Source organism: Polypterus senegalus, chromosome 3, assembly GCF_016835505.1.
Source record: "Polypterus senegalus isolate Bchr_013 chromosome 3, ASM1683550v1, whole genome shotgun sequence".
Classification (NCBI taxonomy): Eukaryota; Metazoa; Chordata; class Cladistia; order Polypteriformes; family Polypteridae; genus Polypterus; species Polypterus senegalus.
This window is the reverse complement of record NC_053156.1, coordinates 234,660,579-234,680,517: the sequence shown is the minus strand read 5'-3', so window position 1 is coordinate 234,680,517 and position 19,939 is coordinate 234,660,579. Positions and strand designations below refer to the sequence as shown.

Sequence of the window (19,939 nt, the reverse complement as noted above, 5' to 3'; positions counted from 1 at the left end):
AATGATTCTATCGTTTTTCATGAAACTAATTCAAACCTGAAAGCATTATTAAAATTGTGAAATGTTTAATAGAAATCTTTCATATATTCATTTCAGAATTATTTTTCATGTGTGTGAAACATGTCACTTAACCCATCTGCGGTTCAATTGTAAAAATATACAGTAGGTGAATATTGCTGTATTATAATCTTGCAAACCTTGCAAATCCCTTAAAAGTATATCAATATGACTAGGAGTCCTGCCACGTGCAAACGTTCGCTGATGACACTGTTATTGTGAGCTGCATCAGTGTGGGCAGGAGGAGGAGTACAGAAGGTTAATCAAAGACTTTGTTAAATGGTGCGACTCAAACCACTTACACCTTAACACCAGCAAGACCAAGGAGCTGGTGGTGGATTTTAGGAGGCCTAGGCCCCTCATGGACCCTGTGATCATCAGAGGTGACTGTGTACAGAGGGTGCAGACCTTTAAATATCTGGGAGTGCAGCTGGATGACAAATTGGACTGGACTGCCAATACTGATGCTCTGTGTAAGAAATGTCAGAGCAGACTATACTTTCTGAGAAGGTTGGCGTCCTTCAACATCTGCAGTACGATGCTGCAGATGTTCTACCAGACGGTTGTGGCGAGTGCCCTCTTCTACGCAGTGGTGTGCTGGGGTGGCAGCATAAAGATGAAAGACGATTCACGCCTGGACAAACTTGTTAAGAAGGCAGGCTGTATTGTAGGAGTAAAGTTGGACAGTTTAACATCTGTGGCAGAGTGACGGGCATTAAGCAAACTCCTGTCAATCATGAATAATCCACTGCATCCACTGAACAGTGTCATCTCCAGGCAGAGGAGTAGCTTCAGTGACAAGACTTTTGTCACTGTCTTGCTCCACTGACAGACTAAGGAGATCGTTCCTCCCCCACACTATGCGACTCTTCAGTTCCACCCGGGGGAGTAAATGCTAACATTAATTTTATTTTTATTTTTAAAATTTTTTTTTTATTTTTTTTTTCATTTTTTCATTTTTATTACTATTTAATTTAATATTGTTTCTTTGTTTCAGTATACTGCTGCTGGATTATGTGAATTTCCCCTTGGGATTAATAAAGTATCTATCTATCTATCTATCTATCTATCTATCTATCTATCTATCTATCTATCTATCTATCTATCTATCTATCTATCTATCTATCTATCTATCTATCTAACTATCTATCAAAGACCATTTCTTCAGACATTTTGCCACCACCTGTCAGCCAGTATATTTTTGTAACCATTTGCGAGTCCTCCATGCTCTCTCTGACCATCTTTTGTGGGTTTTTACAAAGCTTTCTTGACATGTCATTCACTTTAGAATGGGGTTCAGGCATTCCTGACATCTTTTAGTTTACATATCCTGTAGTTTTCCAGAAGAATCTCTTCAGAAGCCACACTTGTTACTCTTCTCTTTGTATTTCTTTGTCCCTCTTTTGTGCTGTAGACCAAAGAGGGGTTCACCGACAAAAGCGCAATGGACATATGAAAGCCGACAAAACCACGACGGACAAACTCACGCTGACAAACTCGCTAACTGATTTTCGACAAAATCGGCACGATAAAATCGCGAGAGAGGCCAAGAGAGTGGGACGCGTACGTGTGCATTATGTTCACATTATGTGCTAGGTTATAACTGTTATAACTGCTGATGGCATGCCGCGAACAAATAACTCAGTCGAGGGTTGGCATAACATGTCGTATACAAAGCAGATATACCAGCAGTCAGGCAGCCAGCAAGTCTAAATACGCTCAACTATCAAGACATCTTGCTGCAATTCTTCCTACATGTGCAGGGCATGATCTTAAGGACTATCTGTGTATCTCTTAATATTGACTTCTAAAATAAACATTATTATATATGCTTTAAACTAGTAATTAATATTTAATGAAACTTTCGCGATTTTGTCGGCGCGAGTTTGCGCGATTTTGACGCTGCGTTTTAATGGCCGCTATTTTGTCGGCGCTCATATGTCTATCGCGCAAATGTTGGGTCACTCAAAGAGGTTACTCCCTTCACTCACAGGTGTGCTGAGATGCTCTTTGCCTATCAGGGTACACTATTGGTCAAAAGTTTTAGAACACCTCAGCTTTTCTATTTTTTTACCATATTTAATTGGTTGAAATGCAATGAATGACCTAAAATGGTGAATAGGTAAAAACAGTAAATTGCCAGGGGTTTAAATTTCAAGTTTAGGTTATCAAAAAATTTAAAAAGGAAATTTCAGAATATTACAAATGGGCTTCCTTCAGGGAGCAACTAATAGGATGCAACCTACAGATGTTCTGCAGCAATTGAAGTACAGGCTGTTGGCGACTTATGACCTATGCTTCTCATGACCATTCAACTTACAACCACTACTGTGTCTCACAGGCAGACAACAGTTTTCACCATGCCAGCTCCATATGCCCTGACTCATTCATCTCAATCTAAATTTATTACCTGCAGCAGTTTTGACTACATTCAGTTACATTTGTCTTACAATTACAGGAAAAAAAGACAAATGATCTCCACACAAAAATAAAGGCGATCAAGCAGTATGAGGGAGGAATGAAAGCGAATGCAATCGGATGTTACTTTATCTTATTGTAACTGTTGTTCTATGTATGTGCTGCACTGCTGCACCCAGGCCTTGAATCTGGTTAACCTTTGAAGCTTCTGCATTGAGACTCATGATGTGTTGCTTTGTACAAACTGCAACAAAGGGGTAATTCAACCACACTGGGCTCCTTTATCTGTTAATGTTTATGATTAACAGGCTGAAATTTTAAAACAGAAAACATATGAGCGCTCAGACTCTGCCGGAATAATTTCTGCTCTTACAGTTAACACAAGGCAGATTGGGAGAGGCTCACACTGATCATGTAACATAACACAGACAAAGAAAGGATTTGTGAACCTGTTAAAGGTTGGCACCCATGCAAGCAGCAATAATAACAATACAAAATAATAAAATTTAAAAAATGTATGCAAAAAAGATAGAAAATCTACACAATGTGGTTAGAATGATGATAAAAAAGTATATAAAACAAACAATATGACTTAAGGGACTTACTGTACAGTACTATTCATATAGTCAGATTTGAATACATATACCAGTCCATTTTATGGCCAGATCTATTTAAGACTGGGCCAGATCTACTTAAGACTGGTCCGTCAGAACCGAACATGGTGGTAAGTCGGCAACTACCAGTAAATTAAGCCTTTCAAGTTGAAGCAAACAATTTGCACAGGTGTCCCAATTTCTGTTCGTTACTTAAAAACCCATTCTGTCTTAAAGCAAAGTTGGAGCAGACTGTGTTACCTCACCCTCTGAAGTACTACTTGGACAATATTCCAGTGATAATGGCAAGCAAACTTTATCCTACCAGAGCTATGAAGCTGTTGCATAGATGCTTTCATCCACAATTGAAATTCCTTTCATTATGTCAGTGATGCCAGTCTCAACACCCCATCTTTTTGTCTAGTTATAAAAAGCTAAAAAAAAAAGGTTAGAATAATCATATCATGGACATTCAACTGGAATCACTCAAATGTTTTCTCTACTTATCCTAAGGTCTGTGGTTGATAAGGGGCGCTCTCGCTCCCTTGAACCCCTGTCCACGACTCCAGACACCAGGTAAAAGTCCTCAAATCGACATTATTCAATTTCCACAGTGTACAAAGCACACTCTCCTCCCCAATACTCATATAAATCACTAATACTAATCACAAATAACCAATCCTCCAGCTCCCAGACGCGTTGCCACCCTTCCACCCAGCTCAGCTCGCCATCTGGGAGCTCTCACAGTCCTTTTATATCTCCTGACCCGGAAGTGTTCCCAATCCCCAGTCCATGCGATTCTCAATCACTTCCGGGTCAGGTAAAAGCTCTTCTCTTTAACCCGGAAGCCCGTCGCTCCTCCTATGATGAACTTCCGGGTCATAGGGCACGAAGAAGTCCTCGGTCCTCTTTGCAGCTCCCTCTTGTGGCCTCCATGGCATCCAGCAGGGCTGTGCATAAAAACCACATTGTCCATGATGCCCTGCTGGTCTTCTGGGAACCTCCATGCTGCAAGGAGGGCTCCACCTGGCGGCTTGGGGGTATTGGCCAGGATAAACGGCCAGCCATCCACCACAGTATTCCCCTCCCAGTGACGAATTATAATGATTCGGAGCGGCCTGCCCCAGAGGGAAGTCTTCCTCCAAGAGGACGTTCTGGTTGAGCCTTGATTAATTCGGACATCTTGGTCCCTGGAGAACCTAGGGGGAATATTAGTCCAAACCGAGAACTTGTCCCCCTCTCTCCAAGGACAGTTCCTCCAAATGTGGCCCAACCTTCGGCATCCGTAACACTGCCTCTGTCCTCCTGGTATTCTCCCCCTGCGTGACTGAAAACAAGGGGGAAACGTTAGGGCCGCCCCTTCTTTTGCTGGGAGAGAAACCCCTGCCTCCTCTAATGGTGCTTTCTCTCTATTTGCTTCTATCCCTTTCTTGTCAGGAGACCCCCGTTTTATTTTCGGAATCTCCTGCTTGATCTGGGGCTTGTCCACAATCTGAGTCTCTCTATTAAGTAAAGAGAGACTCTTTACTGTCTGCACCCCTTTTGATTTACACATTACCGGTGGCGGCGTCTTTAGGGCCGTCTCGCTCCGGGAATCAGCACTGTCTAGCTGCCCCGGATCGATTAGCCCTTTCGCCGCCCACTCAGTTAACGTACCGGCCTCTCTTGTAGGGAACGCCGTGTATTGGCACCCACTATTTATTAAAAGCGGGCCCGGATTACACTGCGTCCCTCTTGTTTTATATACGGTACGGGTTTCACATACCTGTACCGCCACATTATGATATACTGGAGGCTCCCCACCAAATCGCCGCATGTAATCTCTCACCTTCGCCAACGGCTCTTTGGCTGCAGCTCCCAATTCCCCGACGATCTTCTCAATGGTCGTCAGGACCTGTAAAAACTTGCTACGGGCTCGATTAAGCGCTCGAGTTCCCGCAAGTCAATATTATTTATTTCGACCGGCAGAAGACTTACTTCCTCGTCTTTCTTTCTTGCTGGCCGAGAGCCAATGAGCACACCCACTTATGGCAAGTGCTCTGACAGGTCTCGCGGAGGCTTCTGGAACTTGGAGTTCTCTTCACAGGTTGAGGAACGGGCCGCTTCTTTTAGCAGGCTGCGGTCTGTCTTTTTTATTATTTGTGTGACCTCCCGATCAGCCATTTCCCGACCCTCCTTACCTTTTTGTGGGGTGAGCGGTGCCTCGCTCGCCTCCCCCTTCCCCTTCGGAATGCCAGAGTCCATTCCTTCGGGCTGGAAGGCGCAAACAGCGGGACGCGGTCCTCCTCCTTCCCAGCAAGCATCGGGTTTGTTGCCGTGTCCCTCTTCGGCTACCGTCACACGGAAGTCGATTCCTAGGCGCTCTGGCTTCGACAGGAGCAGGCCGTCGTCTTCAGGGTAGTCTCCTTTTTCCCTCGGAGCCTCCAGGTGGTCATCTCTAAGGTACATGCACGGAACAAAGTGAGTAATAATAAAAGGATTTTTAATGTCGTTTCCGGCACGTACCTCAGAGTGATCGTTGCTTCCTGGAGGTTTCTCCGGACTTGTAAGGCCGCTCCTTGACTCCTCCCGAGCATCGGCCATTGCACCTACGGCGCTCCTGCTGGTGTTGTCGCTCTGTTTGCCCTTCCTCTTCCCCATTTTGGACTCGTAATTTCCGGGTTTTGGCGATGCTGTGGCGATTCCTGACTCCGTAGTCTTCTCGGGGTTCACTACCCACAGAAATTTTTTATACAGGTCCTCTGCAGTAGACGTTGGAGTATCCTGCCGACTACGCCACTGTGGTCGATAGGGGGCACTCTCGCTCCCTTGAACCCCTGTCCACGGCTCCAGACACCAGGTAAAAGTCCTCAAATCGACTTTATTCAATTTCCACAGTGTACAAAGCACACTCTCCTCCCCAATACTCATATAAATCACTAATACTAATCACAAATAACCAATCCTCCAGCTCCCAGACGGCCGGCCATCCACCACAGGTCATACTCTTTTTTTACTCTAAAAACATAAATCTGTAGCACAATAAAATGGTGCAGTGTTACTCTACAATCTTAACAATTCTATTTTTTCCACAAGGATGTAAATCAGTCGTTCTCAAAGTGTGGTCTACGGACCATCAATGGTCCCTTAGTGTGACTCACGTGGTCCACAAGCTGACAATCATCAGGGCAAAATGATTTTTAAATCACTCAGGTACTATTGTTTGTTATATACTTACTTTAAGTGTTTATTTGTAAAAGTGCCACTAAATGTACAGTTCTTATATGCATGAGAAATGGGTCTAAAAGTTCCACCATGGAGCACACCGTTCAACTTTTTTTTGTGGGCAGTAACAACTTTTCTTGGTCCAAAACACTGCTGTAAATTGTCTTTCTAATGGCCTGGTATTCATTTTAACAAAGTAACCCTGCTGTCATGAAAGGGTAAATAAACAATACTCTTAACTGCCTCTCAGTCAAATACTAGCTGTATGGTATTTGACAGGTTATAGACTACTATAAAATATTTTTTTTTATTCATTTCAATGTGAATTTACATTAGGCAGCTGCATGTTGTCTTCTTTGGAACACTTCAGACAAGAAAAAGTATAGACAATCTGTTTTGCCCTGTGAAATATGAAAACATGACTTAAGATTTTTCATTGCCTGTATGCCAACAAAGCTGTAATCTGCTATGTGTGGATAGAGTTAGTAAAATTATTTAATAATTAAGTAGATGTAGTGAATTGATGGATATAAATTAATTTATATAAAGCTGTGGTTTTTAGTCAGACAAAATACAAGTCACCGTCATCAAGATTACAACGAATTAAATTATCTTTTTTTTGCTTTTCTTTATTTTGTGTCATTATCAGACTTACATTTGTTTCATGCATGGTTGTCTATCCATAATGAATCTATCCTGCAAATTGTATCAGAAGTGAAGATGTATTGCCAGTAGGAAAGTTAACTATTTGTGTTAAATACAAAGAGTGTGCAGGTTTTGTTATATTAAACAATTAAAATATTCAAAATACACACCTGTTGTATTGATACATTGCATTTGCAAAAAAAATCATAAATGAATGCCGGATCTACAGTTGTATGATAATCTGATTTAGCATTTATGCTAAGAGGTGTAAAATATCTCAGTAGTCTCTGTGCTAGTAGCCCTTGCTTATATTAACAGGCATGAATTACAAGTGGGTTGGATTTGGACAATGCTATTGGCTCATTTGTCATGTGACATTCAAAAGGTTTTTATGCCATGTGACTGATCTGTTTCCTTAGAGACAGCAGCAGTGTAGTGCATTAAGATGCTCATTCTGTAAACGGAGAGTCAGAAAGGCACTCAGCTTTTAAAACCGGATGTATTTTGTTAGCTCTAAGACTGCTTTTCACTTAAAAAAGGTAAGTAAGCTTTCTTAATTTAGGCAAATTTTTTTCAGTGATCTTTGCCCTCTGCTGAATGCATTTGCAAGCTTGTGTGGAAAAACCCTGTCAATAAGTACCTATAATATGCCTCTGAGTCTTGATTTGCAAAGCTGATCTGTGAATTAGACAAGATGAAACTGGATAATCACATCGTAAATCCATATGGTTTGTTATAATGTGATCATATGAGAGAATGAGAAAAAAATAAGCATCTAAATGAATGCTATTTTAGTTATACTGTTTAGTCAAAATTAATGATTAAGCTAACCATAAGGGTATTTTATTGAACTTGCAGGAATGGCCTAGCAGGGCTTTGATCTTTAGCACAATCAGTAAGGTATAAAATGTAACTATTAAATCATAATGCTAAACATATTGAAGTTCACCATACCATTATATTAAAGCAGGAATATATATTTTATTTTATTGTATTTTATTTTAGATCATCTGTCATAGGTGGATGCACTTTTATTTGTAAATAAGTGCAGTGTTTTTCTTGGAAGAAAATGTTTTTCTAATTTCCAATACCTCATTTCAGTAATCACCTTTGCATATATAGGATGGACAACTTGATTTTTTAAAGTATGTGTTAGATCAGTTAATGTTCTGTTATGAAACATGGTATTTTGATTAATTTTTGGTACGTTGAGAAGACTGGTACAGGGTACTTACAGCAGGTTGCCTTTACACCATATGGTCTGCAGCAGGTTGAATTCATTAACAGCAGCGTCAGTATTGTCATATTTTTCAGAGCTTCTGCTAACAAACCCAAGCAAAAGGAGTAAATTGCTTATTAATAATTTATAAACTTATGTGATTATCTGTGTTTATAAACATGCAATGTGTGTATGCTTTGGTGTGTGTATTCATGTATATATGTACTATCTCTCTGCCTCTCCATCTACAGATTTCTATAAAATACATACATCACTGTTCTAGTCTCCTTTTCATTTTCTCATATTGATTTTGTTTTCATCTTTGACGAGGTGAAATTACATCCCTGTTATGTAGGTTAGAAATGCACTCTGTACAAAAAAATAAATAAAATTAGCATATCACTTTTGAAAAGCTATTATTATTGATTTAAAATGTAATATAGGGTCATTGCACAAAGAAGATCACTTTAAATTTTGATTCCAGGTAAGAGATACCTAAAAAAATGTTTAAAAATGTTGACATGAAATTGTCAGTTACAAATTCAGCTTTGAAATCAGTGGATTATTTTGCATGAATTTGAAAAATTAATAGATTGATTGTGGCTCATTTTCGATTAGGAGGCTGGGGTTAAGCAGCTAAAACAGAGCAGTCCATTAAAAGCAAATTTATGAAGTGTTTCAGCAGTGAGCTTACTTGAGCCAATGCTAGAATTTTTCAGATTTGCTGCTGTCTGATGTTTTTTGATGTATCACATTTATTTAAATATATTTTTTATTTGAAGTCATTCTTTATTGCTCTTTCTTTCCAGTGTTCCAGATATTAAAAAATATTATGTTCATCATTAAGAATAATTATGTAAAATATATTTGGTTGATTAGAGTTTAAAAAATGTAATTTCTTGACAACAGTAATCAAAAATGAATGTAATTTAAAACACCATTTTTGTTTTTTATGCATGTACAAAGAGGGCTTATGAGATCTGTAGTGAAGTTATGTCTGCTTGACTAATGCCTCTTTGTTGTTATTCTGCTGAAACAGTTATATTAAATTAAGTTTACTTTATTTATGCATTCTGTTTAGTGCAGAATCTAGAACTGAAAGCACTCAGATAACTTGCCTGGTTCTGAAATAGATTTATTTGTCATTATTATATATTTTTTTAATCTATTTCTTATCCAGTCCTCCACGGACATTGCCAAATAATATGAACGACACACTTGTTATGTCATCAGGAGCACCTACACCAACTAAAAGGTACATGCTAGCTTTTCTTTGTTTTTTTTTTTGGTGTGGTAAGGTATGAAATGTAATAGGATGCTTTTAGTGTATGATCATTTTTAAATCTGTGCTTTATTACTATATGTATAAATATGTTATATGTACTGTACTATGTTTTCATATGTTTGTTTTTTTAACTAAGTGTTTAATTACTTTTTATTTTGTTGTTTAAGTAATTTTAAGTTATTAAATTATCTTCAAAAGGATTTTAAGATATATACCCATTCTTTTGTTTATGCAGGCAACCTGCAATCCAGACAATTTCCATTTGACATATGAATAAACAGTAGTATGCCTTCATATATAGTCCAAACTAAGCTAATGTTATTTATGTGATTAAATAATCGTTCACTGTATTCTCTGCCTTGAAAAATTATTTAAGGATGTGAACAAGCTTCATTTTGATGCATTATATAGAAACATTTCATTTTTTAATCTCACATTCTTCTTTACAGTACTTTCATAAAAGCAAGAAAATACTAAAATAGTAAAACTATTATTATTATTATTATTATTATTATTATTATTATTATTATGTAAACATTAGAATGTTTTATTTATTACATTTTTTCTTTGTGTCAGTACATCGATGAATAAACTCCACCAGCTATTGTTAGCATTAGTATTTTCAGAAGGTCAGTAATTAATATACGTATGTGCATTACAGTGGAACAGTATATGCCTATTCCTGTTCATATTGTAAAACTGCTTTGGGTGTGTCTGGTTAGTTTGAAACTGCAATATAAAACAATTCTCTACTTTGCACCCAGATTTTCAGTGGACCACTCAATGACATTTATTTTCTTTGTTTTAAACCACTGTTTCTTTGCAGTAGCAGTATTTATTGTTGTCTTGAAACACTAGATTCTTCTCCATGCTTGTTTTTTCTGGCAGAGAACCATATGTAATTCTCGAGTATTTTTCAGTAATGTGGCCAATTTATCTTTCCCTGCAGTCTGACAAGATTGATAATCCCCGGTGCTAAAATACATCCACACAACAAAATTCCATACCATACTTTACTGTGAGAATGGTTTGACCTGGATATTGCTCAGTGTTGGACTTATTTCACACCACTTAACATTCATGCAAAAATTCTTTACTTCTGTCTGCACAGACAACAAACTTTTCTCTCCATGATTGCTCTACCTTCAATTGACATTTTTCAAATTATTTACCTGCTACAGTATAGCTTTTTTTGCAGGGAAGACTTCTCTCTTTTGTCACTCTGCCATAGAGGCAGTTTTTGAGGACTGCTTTGAATGATTGATTATTCATTATTGATGCTCATATACCTGCAGTCACTAACGGTTATTCTTCTAATGCCTGTACAATTGACTTTATTCAGCTCAAAAGTGTGGTTAATGCCTAAGGAAAGGTTTTGCACTTTTCAAGATTTCTTTTCAGATTCTCTCATTCTGCAAGATGTAGGGGACTGAGGGATTTATCTTTCCAAATTAATTAAAACAGGTGATGCACTAAGTTCCCACTCTATTAGAGTTGAAAAACAAATGGTGACTTACTGAGGTAATAAATTATAAATTTAGCCTTACAAAAGGGAGAAATCCCTTTCTTACTCTATCAGTGTCCATTTTTGTAGTTGAAAGTATTGTATTTGATATGGTGTGGTGCACCAGGTTTAGAAGATTACTATAGAAATATATCTAATTAAATCACTTTCAAATTAATAATTTGACACATAATTATTAAAAACACATAATATATTAATAAATGTAAAAAATAATAAACTATCTTACAAAGACCTGGGTATTTTTTGTGTTTGAAGGAAAACTAATTAAAAATGTTAAAATGCTAAAACCTGACTTGTATTTTCATAAAATTTTGCTGAGTTAGTGCTTTTCAAGGGAAGTAGTATGTCCTGTTTAATTGTATGTGGGATTTTTCAATGTTTTGAATTTTATGTTGCTTGGCACCAGAAATTACAGGGCATATTTGCCATCAGTTTGAAAAGGTAGCATCTTTGTGTAATAAAAATGGCATTTGTTATTTTCTTCTTTTGAAGTATTTATTCACAAACTATTCATTTTCAGCACCAGCTTCACAACTGGTTTGTAAGTATTTTGAGTTTGATCAATGATATCTCATATTTGCACTTCTGATGCAATGTTTTAAAAATGCAGCAATTGGATTCTAATTTATCCCTTATTAAGTACTACTCCTCTGTGACCTTTCTGATATTTTGTTTCTGTTCTGGGTAAGATTTAGTGGTCGGATTGATAATTTGATTTTGACTTCAACCTTTACTTTTGTTTTGGCCTTTTGCACTGGTCACTTGGCTCTGTTATTTTCCTGGTTTTGACCCTTCACTAGACCTTTTGACTTCCTTTTTCATTTCCTACTCATTTTTCTAACAATAATCCTTGGGCAAAGTAATGTGTAACACTTTCTACGTAATTAAAGTAGGGAGCACATTATGCACCCTAAAATTTGGAATTCTCTTCCTCTCAGCTTTTGCGAGGAAAAATCTATTATTAATTTCAAACTTCTGTTAAAAACACATCTTTTCAATGAGTATTATTTTTCTTGTATGTAATTTCTACTGTATTGTTAATGTGTTTATTGAATTGTAAAGTGTACTTGAGTGTATGAAATGTGCTACATAAATAAAACGTATTATTATTATTAATATTGAGTACAGAAAAGGTCAATTTTTAAAGCAGTATGTTATAAGCATTTCATCAATTTACTGTATACTGGAAGTAAACGGTAGTTTTTAAACACCTCACACTTAGGCCGGAGTTATACTTCACGCGACGCAACGCATGCTGCAGCAGACGCTCCTGCTACGCAAGCATTGTAGTGTTTATACTTGCACGTGTACTTTACGTAAATCTGGAGGAATCCACCAGGTGGCAGTGCGAGATATTATCGCGGCGAGAACATGTTCGGCTTCTCTGTATTGTGAATTGCCTAAAACACCTATTAAATTCCGATAACACCTTACCGCAATATCTCTGAAAAGGATGTTTATTGATTAAATCCATAAATCCAGGGATGTATGTGTCCATTCCAGGAAGCATTGGGCACGAGTGAGAAACAGTCCCTTGACGAGGCCTCAGCTCATCGCAAGGTGAATACAAACACACACATACACTAGCGTTATTTTAGCGGCACCAAATCCCCAAATCTGCATATCTTTGAAAGGAAACCGGAGCACAGTGTGGAATACAAGCAGGGAATACCAGCATCATAACTCCCTGCGAGACAGCAGTGCTATCGCTCCGCCACCATGACACCCCCATGTGTGTAATTATTCCCCCATGTGTGTATTTATTAACAGTATTCATTATTTAAACGAAATTATATGTAAAATGTAACATACACATTTTAATGCATTTCATCATGAAAGTGATATCAAGTATAAATCTAAAGATTCTAAATGTGCAGAGAGTTGGAATATCAGACATTTAATTTGTTCTGTTTGGCGATCTATTGCTGCTTTCCGCTGCTGAAGCAAAATGCCGACATACAGATGCATTCGTAATGCTTTTATATTCAAGCGTCGCATATTCCCGATCGTAATGACACGATACATTTTAAAAGTCTCCCATACCATCTTTTGTGCCATCTATTTTTTATTGTTTTACTTTACCTGCTGTCAGGTCCAAGAAGCTCGTAGTGATTAAAAACTGGGATGACGTTTACGACCGTCTGCTTTAATGACAAAGTAAACTACGAGGTTAAAGCCGAAATTTCCACTTTAATCACAAAATACACGTTTTCACCACGTCCTTTATTTTTTTCTCAGTGGCTCAAATATAACGCTATACATTATGTTGCTGTTGTTAAGTTGCAAAAATTAAAAAATAAAAAAAACACATTTATAAATGACACGATACATTTTAAAAGTCTCACATACCATCTTTTGTGCCGTCTATTTTTTTTTTGCAACTTCACATCGGCTACACGCTGTATTTGAGCCATTCATCAAACAGCAAAGTGTGCACATGGTTCCCGGAAGGATCTCCATAGAGGCTTGCTGTCACATGTAGATAGTAAACAGAGACTCTGACGTCACGTTCCGACTTTTATCGCATTGCGCCCCCCGACTTTTTGCTGGTACTGCAACTCGCGCACGTGTCGCGTTAATTTCTGAGGACCTGCTCAGAGGACGCGTGAAATGAACGCTGGGAACGCGTGGCAGCCATGATGCGGACACGTACGCGTTCTGAGCGTGAAGTATAAATGAGCCCTTAGTCATTTATGGCAACACGGTCAAGCCCAACACTCCTCCCCACTGCTGTTTGAACAGATATATTTTTACAAACGTAATTTAGAAAACAAGAGGGACAGCTCCTTTTAATGATATTCAGAGTGCAGTGTAGCAGGGAGGTGCACGACTGTGCAGTGTGGTAATGTGCCATTAAGTAAATAAAATTAGTTAAGCGTCCTCTGCTGGGTAAAGAGGGAGGCTTTTGTTTGGAGGAAAAAAAGGTATAAAGAAAGGAAACGTACCTTTTTTTCATTTATATAGTACAGTCAGACGTCTTCGCTGATGATATTAGCGTCTTTTGGGGAGTGTCACGGCGGGTCTCATGTAGACTGGAGAGACAGCCTTGCCATTGACCGGCCGGGATGCCGTTGTCGGTCCTCCACTCACTGCGTGTGCCTCCCACGACACTGTAACTTTAAAGTAGCAAAAGAAAGTGTGAAGCGCCTTAATAATTATTTAACCCGGGTTAGCACTGGGATCCCATATTCGTAGTTGTCTGAGCTGTAGCTCAGGGGAAGGAGAAAAAATGGAAAGTGCTTACGTTCACTTAAGACACAAAGTGCAGTCCACATCTGAAAAGCCGGCACAGCTATAAGCGTGCGCGCGCCGGCTGCTCGATTTTTATAGTAATTGTGTGGGAAAGTAGATGCCGCTTCTCGCAAACGCGTTCACGTCATCGCGTACCTCGGGAGGGATGACGTATGGCTGTTTAATTGTTCGGCACAGTGGCGCCGAATACAAAAGGGAATCATGGCCTCTAGAGGGTGTCCTTTCTGACTAGTTCGTCTTGGAGGAAGGTACTGTACTTGGTAGATCTGAGTCTTAGAAGTTACCAAGCATTACGGCTTGTGCATTGTTTTTTTTATTATTTTTTCATATAAATATCTCTGGATTAACTTTGGTGGAGGTATTTATTGGGTTGTGGTTAGTGGTGCACTGTTTATTTTTGTATATACACTTTTTCTGTATTTTGAATATTTTTGGGTGAATTCTGTATTATACACTCTTTGGAGGAGCAGCTCCCTGACTTGGACCACTATGTAAGAAGTCCGCTTCACCTTTTGCTTTGTGTGTGTATATATATGGATTCCACTAGTTTGTGTGCAGTATTCTTTTTCTTTTGGGACTTTCAAGAAGCACTGTAAATACTGTATATAGTCATTTCTGGGCTCCATTTAATTACTGATTTTGAGTGTCCTTTGCGGTATTGGACTGTGTATTAATATATATAAATTCCGCAGGACATTATTTTTGATTTTTTTCTTTAAGTGCACCTGTAAATAAAACCTCACTTTATTTTTCAAAAGCCCCAACCCTTTTTGTGTCTGTGTCTCCCTGTCTTACACCATCATCCTGGTCACGCTCGGTCCCACATACTAGACACCTAGAGTGTAGGCTGGTGATTCCAATTCCCACTACACAGGGTGTCACATGCAGTACAACAGGGAAACACATATTTTTGTGGGCTGGAGAAGCAAAGCAGTTGTCAGATGTGGGAGAGTGCTGGTATCGACACTGAAGTCAAAATTTCAGTATCAACCCAACACTAATTTATGTCACGTACAGTTAAATCTTTAACAGTATAGAATGAGAAATTAATTTGGTCATATACATTACAATTAAATAGCTTAAAATATAAGACAAAATAAACAGAAGATATACAGTAAAATAATAAGATAAATGCTCAGTTACCATTCATAATAATACTTTGGTTGTAGCTCATTGTGCTTTACAAATAAATGCAATACCAAATACCTTAAAATGTTTAGGTTAAATTAAATAGTAGTAAGAACCTACTGAAATAATAATAGTAAAAAAATAAAGGAAATAAATAAAATATACAAAATCTCTGTATTATATTAAAAAGGTTTTGTGTCGTGTCCATGTTATTCAGCCTTGACCACTCCCCTCCACACTGCTCGCCCAGTCATTACTCCTACTGTGCACATTCTCTCTCCGTACCACCCCATGATACTCTCAGTGTTAACTCACCCTTCAACGTGGTAGATTATGATGGCAAGAAACAAAGCAAAATATTTATTCAAGAACATCGAATTTACAGTGCATCCGGAAAGTATTCACAGCGCATTACTTTTTCCACATTTTTTTATGTTACAGTCTTATTCCAAAATGGATTAAATTCATTTTTTTCCTCAGAATTCTACACACAACACCCCATAATGACAACGTGAAAAAGGTTTACTTGAGTTTTTTGCAAATTTATTAAAAATAAAAAAAACGGAGAAAGCACATGTACATAAGTATTCACAGCCTTTGCCATGAAGCTCAAAATTGAGCTCAGGTGCATCCTGTTTCCCCTGATCATCCTTGAGATGTTTCTGCAGCTTAATTGGAGTCCACCTGTGGTAAATTCAGTTGATTGGACATGATTTGGAAAGGCACATACCTGTCTATATAAGGTCCCACAGTTGACAGTTCATGTCAGAGCACAAACCAAGCATGAAGTCAAAGGAATTGTCTGTAGACCTCCGAGACAGGATTGTCTCGAGGCACAAATCTGGGGAAGGTTACAGAAAAATTTCTGCTGCTTTGAAGCTCCCAATGAGCACAGTGGCCTGCATCATCCGTAAGTAGAAGAAGTTCGAAACCACCAGGACTCTTCCTAGAGCTGGCCGGCCATCTAAACTGAGCGATTGGGGGAGAAGAGCCTTAGTCAGGGAGGTGACCAAGAACCCAATGGTCACTCTGTCAGAGCTCCAGAGGTCCTCTGTGGATAGAGGAGAACCTTCCAGAAGGACAACCATCTCTGCAGCAATCCACCAATCAGGCCTGTATGGTAGAGTGGCCAGACAGAAACCACTCTGTAGTAAAAGGCACATTGCACCCCGCCTGGAGTTTGCCAAAGGACTCTCAGACCATAAGAAACAAAATTTGGTGTGAAAGCCATGTATCATGTTTGGAGGAAACCAGGCACCGCACGTCACCATGCCAATACCATCCCTACAGTGAAGCATGATGGTGGCAGCATCATGCTGTGGGGATGTTTTTCAGCGGCAGGAACTGGGAGACTAGTCAGGATAAAGGGAAAGATGACTGCAGCAATGTACAGAGACATCCTGGATGAAAACCTGCTCCAGAGTGCTCTTGACCTCAGACTGGGGTGACGTTTCATCTTTCAGCAGGACAACAACCCTAAGCACACAGCCAAGATATCAAAGGAGTGGCTTCAGGACAACTCTGTGAATGTCCTTGAGTGGCCCAGCCAGAGCCCAGACTTGAATCTGATTGAACATCTCTGGAGAGATCTTAAAATGGCTGTGCACCGACGCTTCCCATCAAACCTAATGGAGCTTGAGAGGTGCTGCAAAGAGGAATGGGCGAAACTGGCCAAGGAAAGGTGTGCCAAGCTTGTGGCATTATATTCAAAAAGATTTGAGGCTGTAATTGCTGTCAAAGGTGCATCGACAAAGTATTGAGCAAAGGCTGTGAATACTTATGTAAATGTGATTTCTCAGTTTTTTATTTTTAATAAATTTGCGAAACCTCAAGTACATTTTTTCACGTTGTCATTATGGGGTGTTGTGTGTAGAATTCTGAGGAAAAAAATGAATGTAATCCATTTTGGAATAGGGCTGTAACATAACAAAATGTGGAAAAAGTGATGCGCTGTGAATACTTACCGGATGCACTGTAAGATTACAAAAGAAATAGAATGTCGAAAGCCGATAATGAACATTGAAAAAAAGAAAATGCAGAAAGAAGACCTACATACAACAAAAATCAAGAACAAACTCAATCATCCAATAAATGAAAATGAGAAAAATATCTCAAACAATTTGTGAACAGAAATGCAGAAAAGCAATGCTTATAGAATATAAGTTAGAGGATAAAATAATTCGTAATATTGTTTTCAACAAGGCGTTTATGTAATTTAATTTTTTATTTACTTTTTATTACGTTTTACTTTTTTACTTATACTTTTACTTTTTACTGTGTTTTATTATTCTTTAGCATTCCTTTTTAATACTGGTTTAAGCCAGATTAAAACAGAGGAGAGGAAAACGGAAACTGCAAACCAAATCGTAGAGAAAATAGCGCACTATTTTCAGGAGAGCAACAATACAAAATTATGTTGACCTAGGCAATTGGCCACTCAGTCTGTCCTGGGAAATTGAGATTTACATTATCTAGGTCACTATTAGTCATGAAATTAGTGCCCTGGTGATGTCAGAGTCATGTAGAAGTGTTTCTTGTCATGTGGGTGGCACATTCCAAAGGATTTTTTGGAGTACCTTGACAGTGTCTGTGTATTATGAATAATATAATGTGGATAATATTCAATTTCACATTAAGTTCAGAATCAGTGATGATGCCATATGATTTTTTTTTTACTTCAAACATCATCTGTAAAGCTAAATTATCAGTTTTTCTTGTTTGATTACTATTTTCTATATCACTATATTCAGTTATCAGAAGTTTTTCTTTCATACGTTTGGTATGCTTTGCAGCCTATACAGACCAAAAGAGAGAACATTTTTATTTCTAAAAAATGGGAAGAGGGGTACCATTTAAAAACCCTAGCCCTCAAACAAAAGAACAAGGTGCCTTCATATTTATAGAGTTTATTCAAATACAGTTCTGCAGTTACAGAGTTTATTCAAATACAGTTACCAGTATATATGAGTGAAAGATGCAGTAAATGTTGATATTATTATGTTTGCAGGAGAAATGTTGAATTTTTTCATATGATGATTTTGTTTTACACACATCACCTAATATACTTTTTTTTTATATTCTTTGTGCAAGAGGAATACAGAGGCTTGTTAGTATAATATAGCTGTAAGCCTAGCAATCACGGAAAGCAGATTCAGAGGCATCCTAAATTATGCTAATTATACAAAATACATTATGTTCATGGAAATGTACATCTGCGTGTATTTTTATATATTAACCTTTCTTTTTGATACAATTCTGCCTTTAGAAATCCCTTTTAATGTCATTGTGTTTTGTCACTTTATAGGAGTCAAATGCAAGAAGAGCAAGTTAGCTAAGGGATGTGTCTCTTTGTGAGCTGGGCAGAAAAATATCATCATTAAAAAGTAACATTGTTAGTGACAGTTGAGTCAGGCTAGAGATTTTACACTTGGTAGTAGAGCTGCCTCAAATCACTGTGCTTGCTCCCAGCTGTCTGGTAGGAAATCGTCTCTCTTTGCTGTATCTATCCATTTCTAAGCCCAGACAAGATGGACAAGAAAAAACAGTACACAAAAGAAAAGCAGATCAGATATGATCAGAGCATGCAAAATCCACACAATGATTGCTGGAGCCATGAGGTAGGCAAACCATGATCTGCATTATTGATAATAATAAAAATGTATCATAAAGAAAATAATGGCAATATACAATATTTCAGTTTATAAATTTCCACATAAACTCAGTTTACAAAATCCCAGGAGTGGTATTTCAACCCAGAAAATAGGAGAGCATTTGACTGTTATCAGAAAAGAGGAGGGGGAGAAATCAATGTCTTTTACACTTTTATTTCTCTCTGAAATTGCACTTCTTAACATTTTCTGGAACTTTTGTAAGTCATTCTCTGGTACTTCACTCACAAAGATGAATTTGTGCCATGCACTGTGGTTTTGAGTGCAAAAATAAAAAAGGCAAAGCCAGATGCAAAGTGACATGGATACAAAGACTAAATGATTTTGCATTTAAATTTCACTGAGATGAGTTATGACAAAAATGAGCATAATCTGCTGTGAACCACCAGCTTCCCGACCCCAAATTCTGTTTCTCTGCTACTTTGCTGCTGTGTGGGCCCACTGGTCCATTTGCTAGCAGAACATAATGGCTGTAAACCAAACCACACATGGTCGTTTGTGGTGCTAATTTATAGATATTTATAGTTTGATTTTCTCAGTTTGAATTTTTTTACTGTGCATCCAGATTCATTTAATTTCTTTTTCCAAGGTAACATTTTTGTTTTTATTTCATGCAGTCATTTTTTATGTTTTGCAAGTTCACTTGTTGATATTAAACTCATCCAACAACTTTTTTATGTTCATTTCACTTACTCTCTTTCTAATGCTTATTTCACAGATGTTTATATTTGTTTCAAGGACGCACTTTTTGATTTTTGATGAATTTTTGGTAACTTCGTGCAATTTCATATAAAAAGATCATATTTACAAATTTTGCTGTTTCACATCTTCAGAGTTTTTTGCTGTCATCTTTGGTACCTTAATGCTATGCCATACCTTATAAAGTTTCCTTTATATTGTAATGTCTTTACTGTTTTTTATGGAGCAATTCTGTCACTTTGCCCA

The 19,939-nt window shown here is 38.0% G+C and overlaps 1 protein-coding gene across 7 annotated transcripts in view; it reads left to right on the top strand.

Moving 5' to 3' along the window:
- dtnbb (dystrobrevin, beta b) overlaps positions 1–19,939 on the top strand; it is a 219,146-nt gene that overhangs the window by 101,230 nt on the left and 97,977 nt on the right. For 4 of the 7 annotated variants that reach the window (XM_039748786.1, XM_039748783.1, XM_039748787.1 and 1 more), the window contains exon 11: positions 9,317–9,391. In XM_039748786.1, the coding sequence (XP_039604720.1) occupies positions 9,317–9,391 (75 nt within the window). Of the gene's footprint in view, positions 1–9,316; positions 9,392–11,466; positions 11,488–19,939 lie in introns of all 7 variants that reach the window. The other 3 variants (XM_039748782.1, XM_039748781.1, XM_039748784.1) reach the window with 1 other exon arrangement.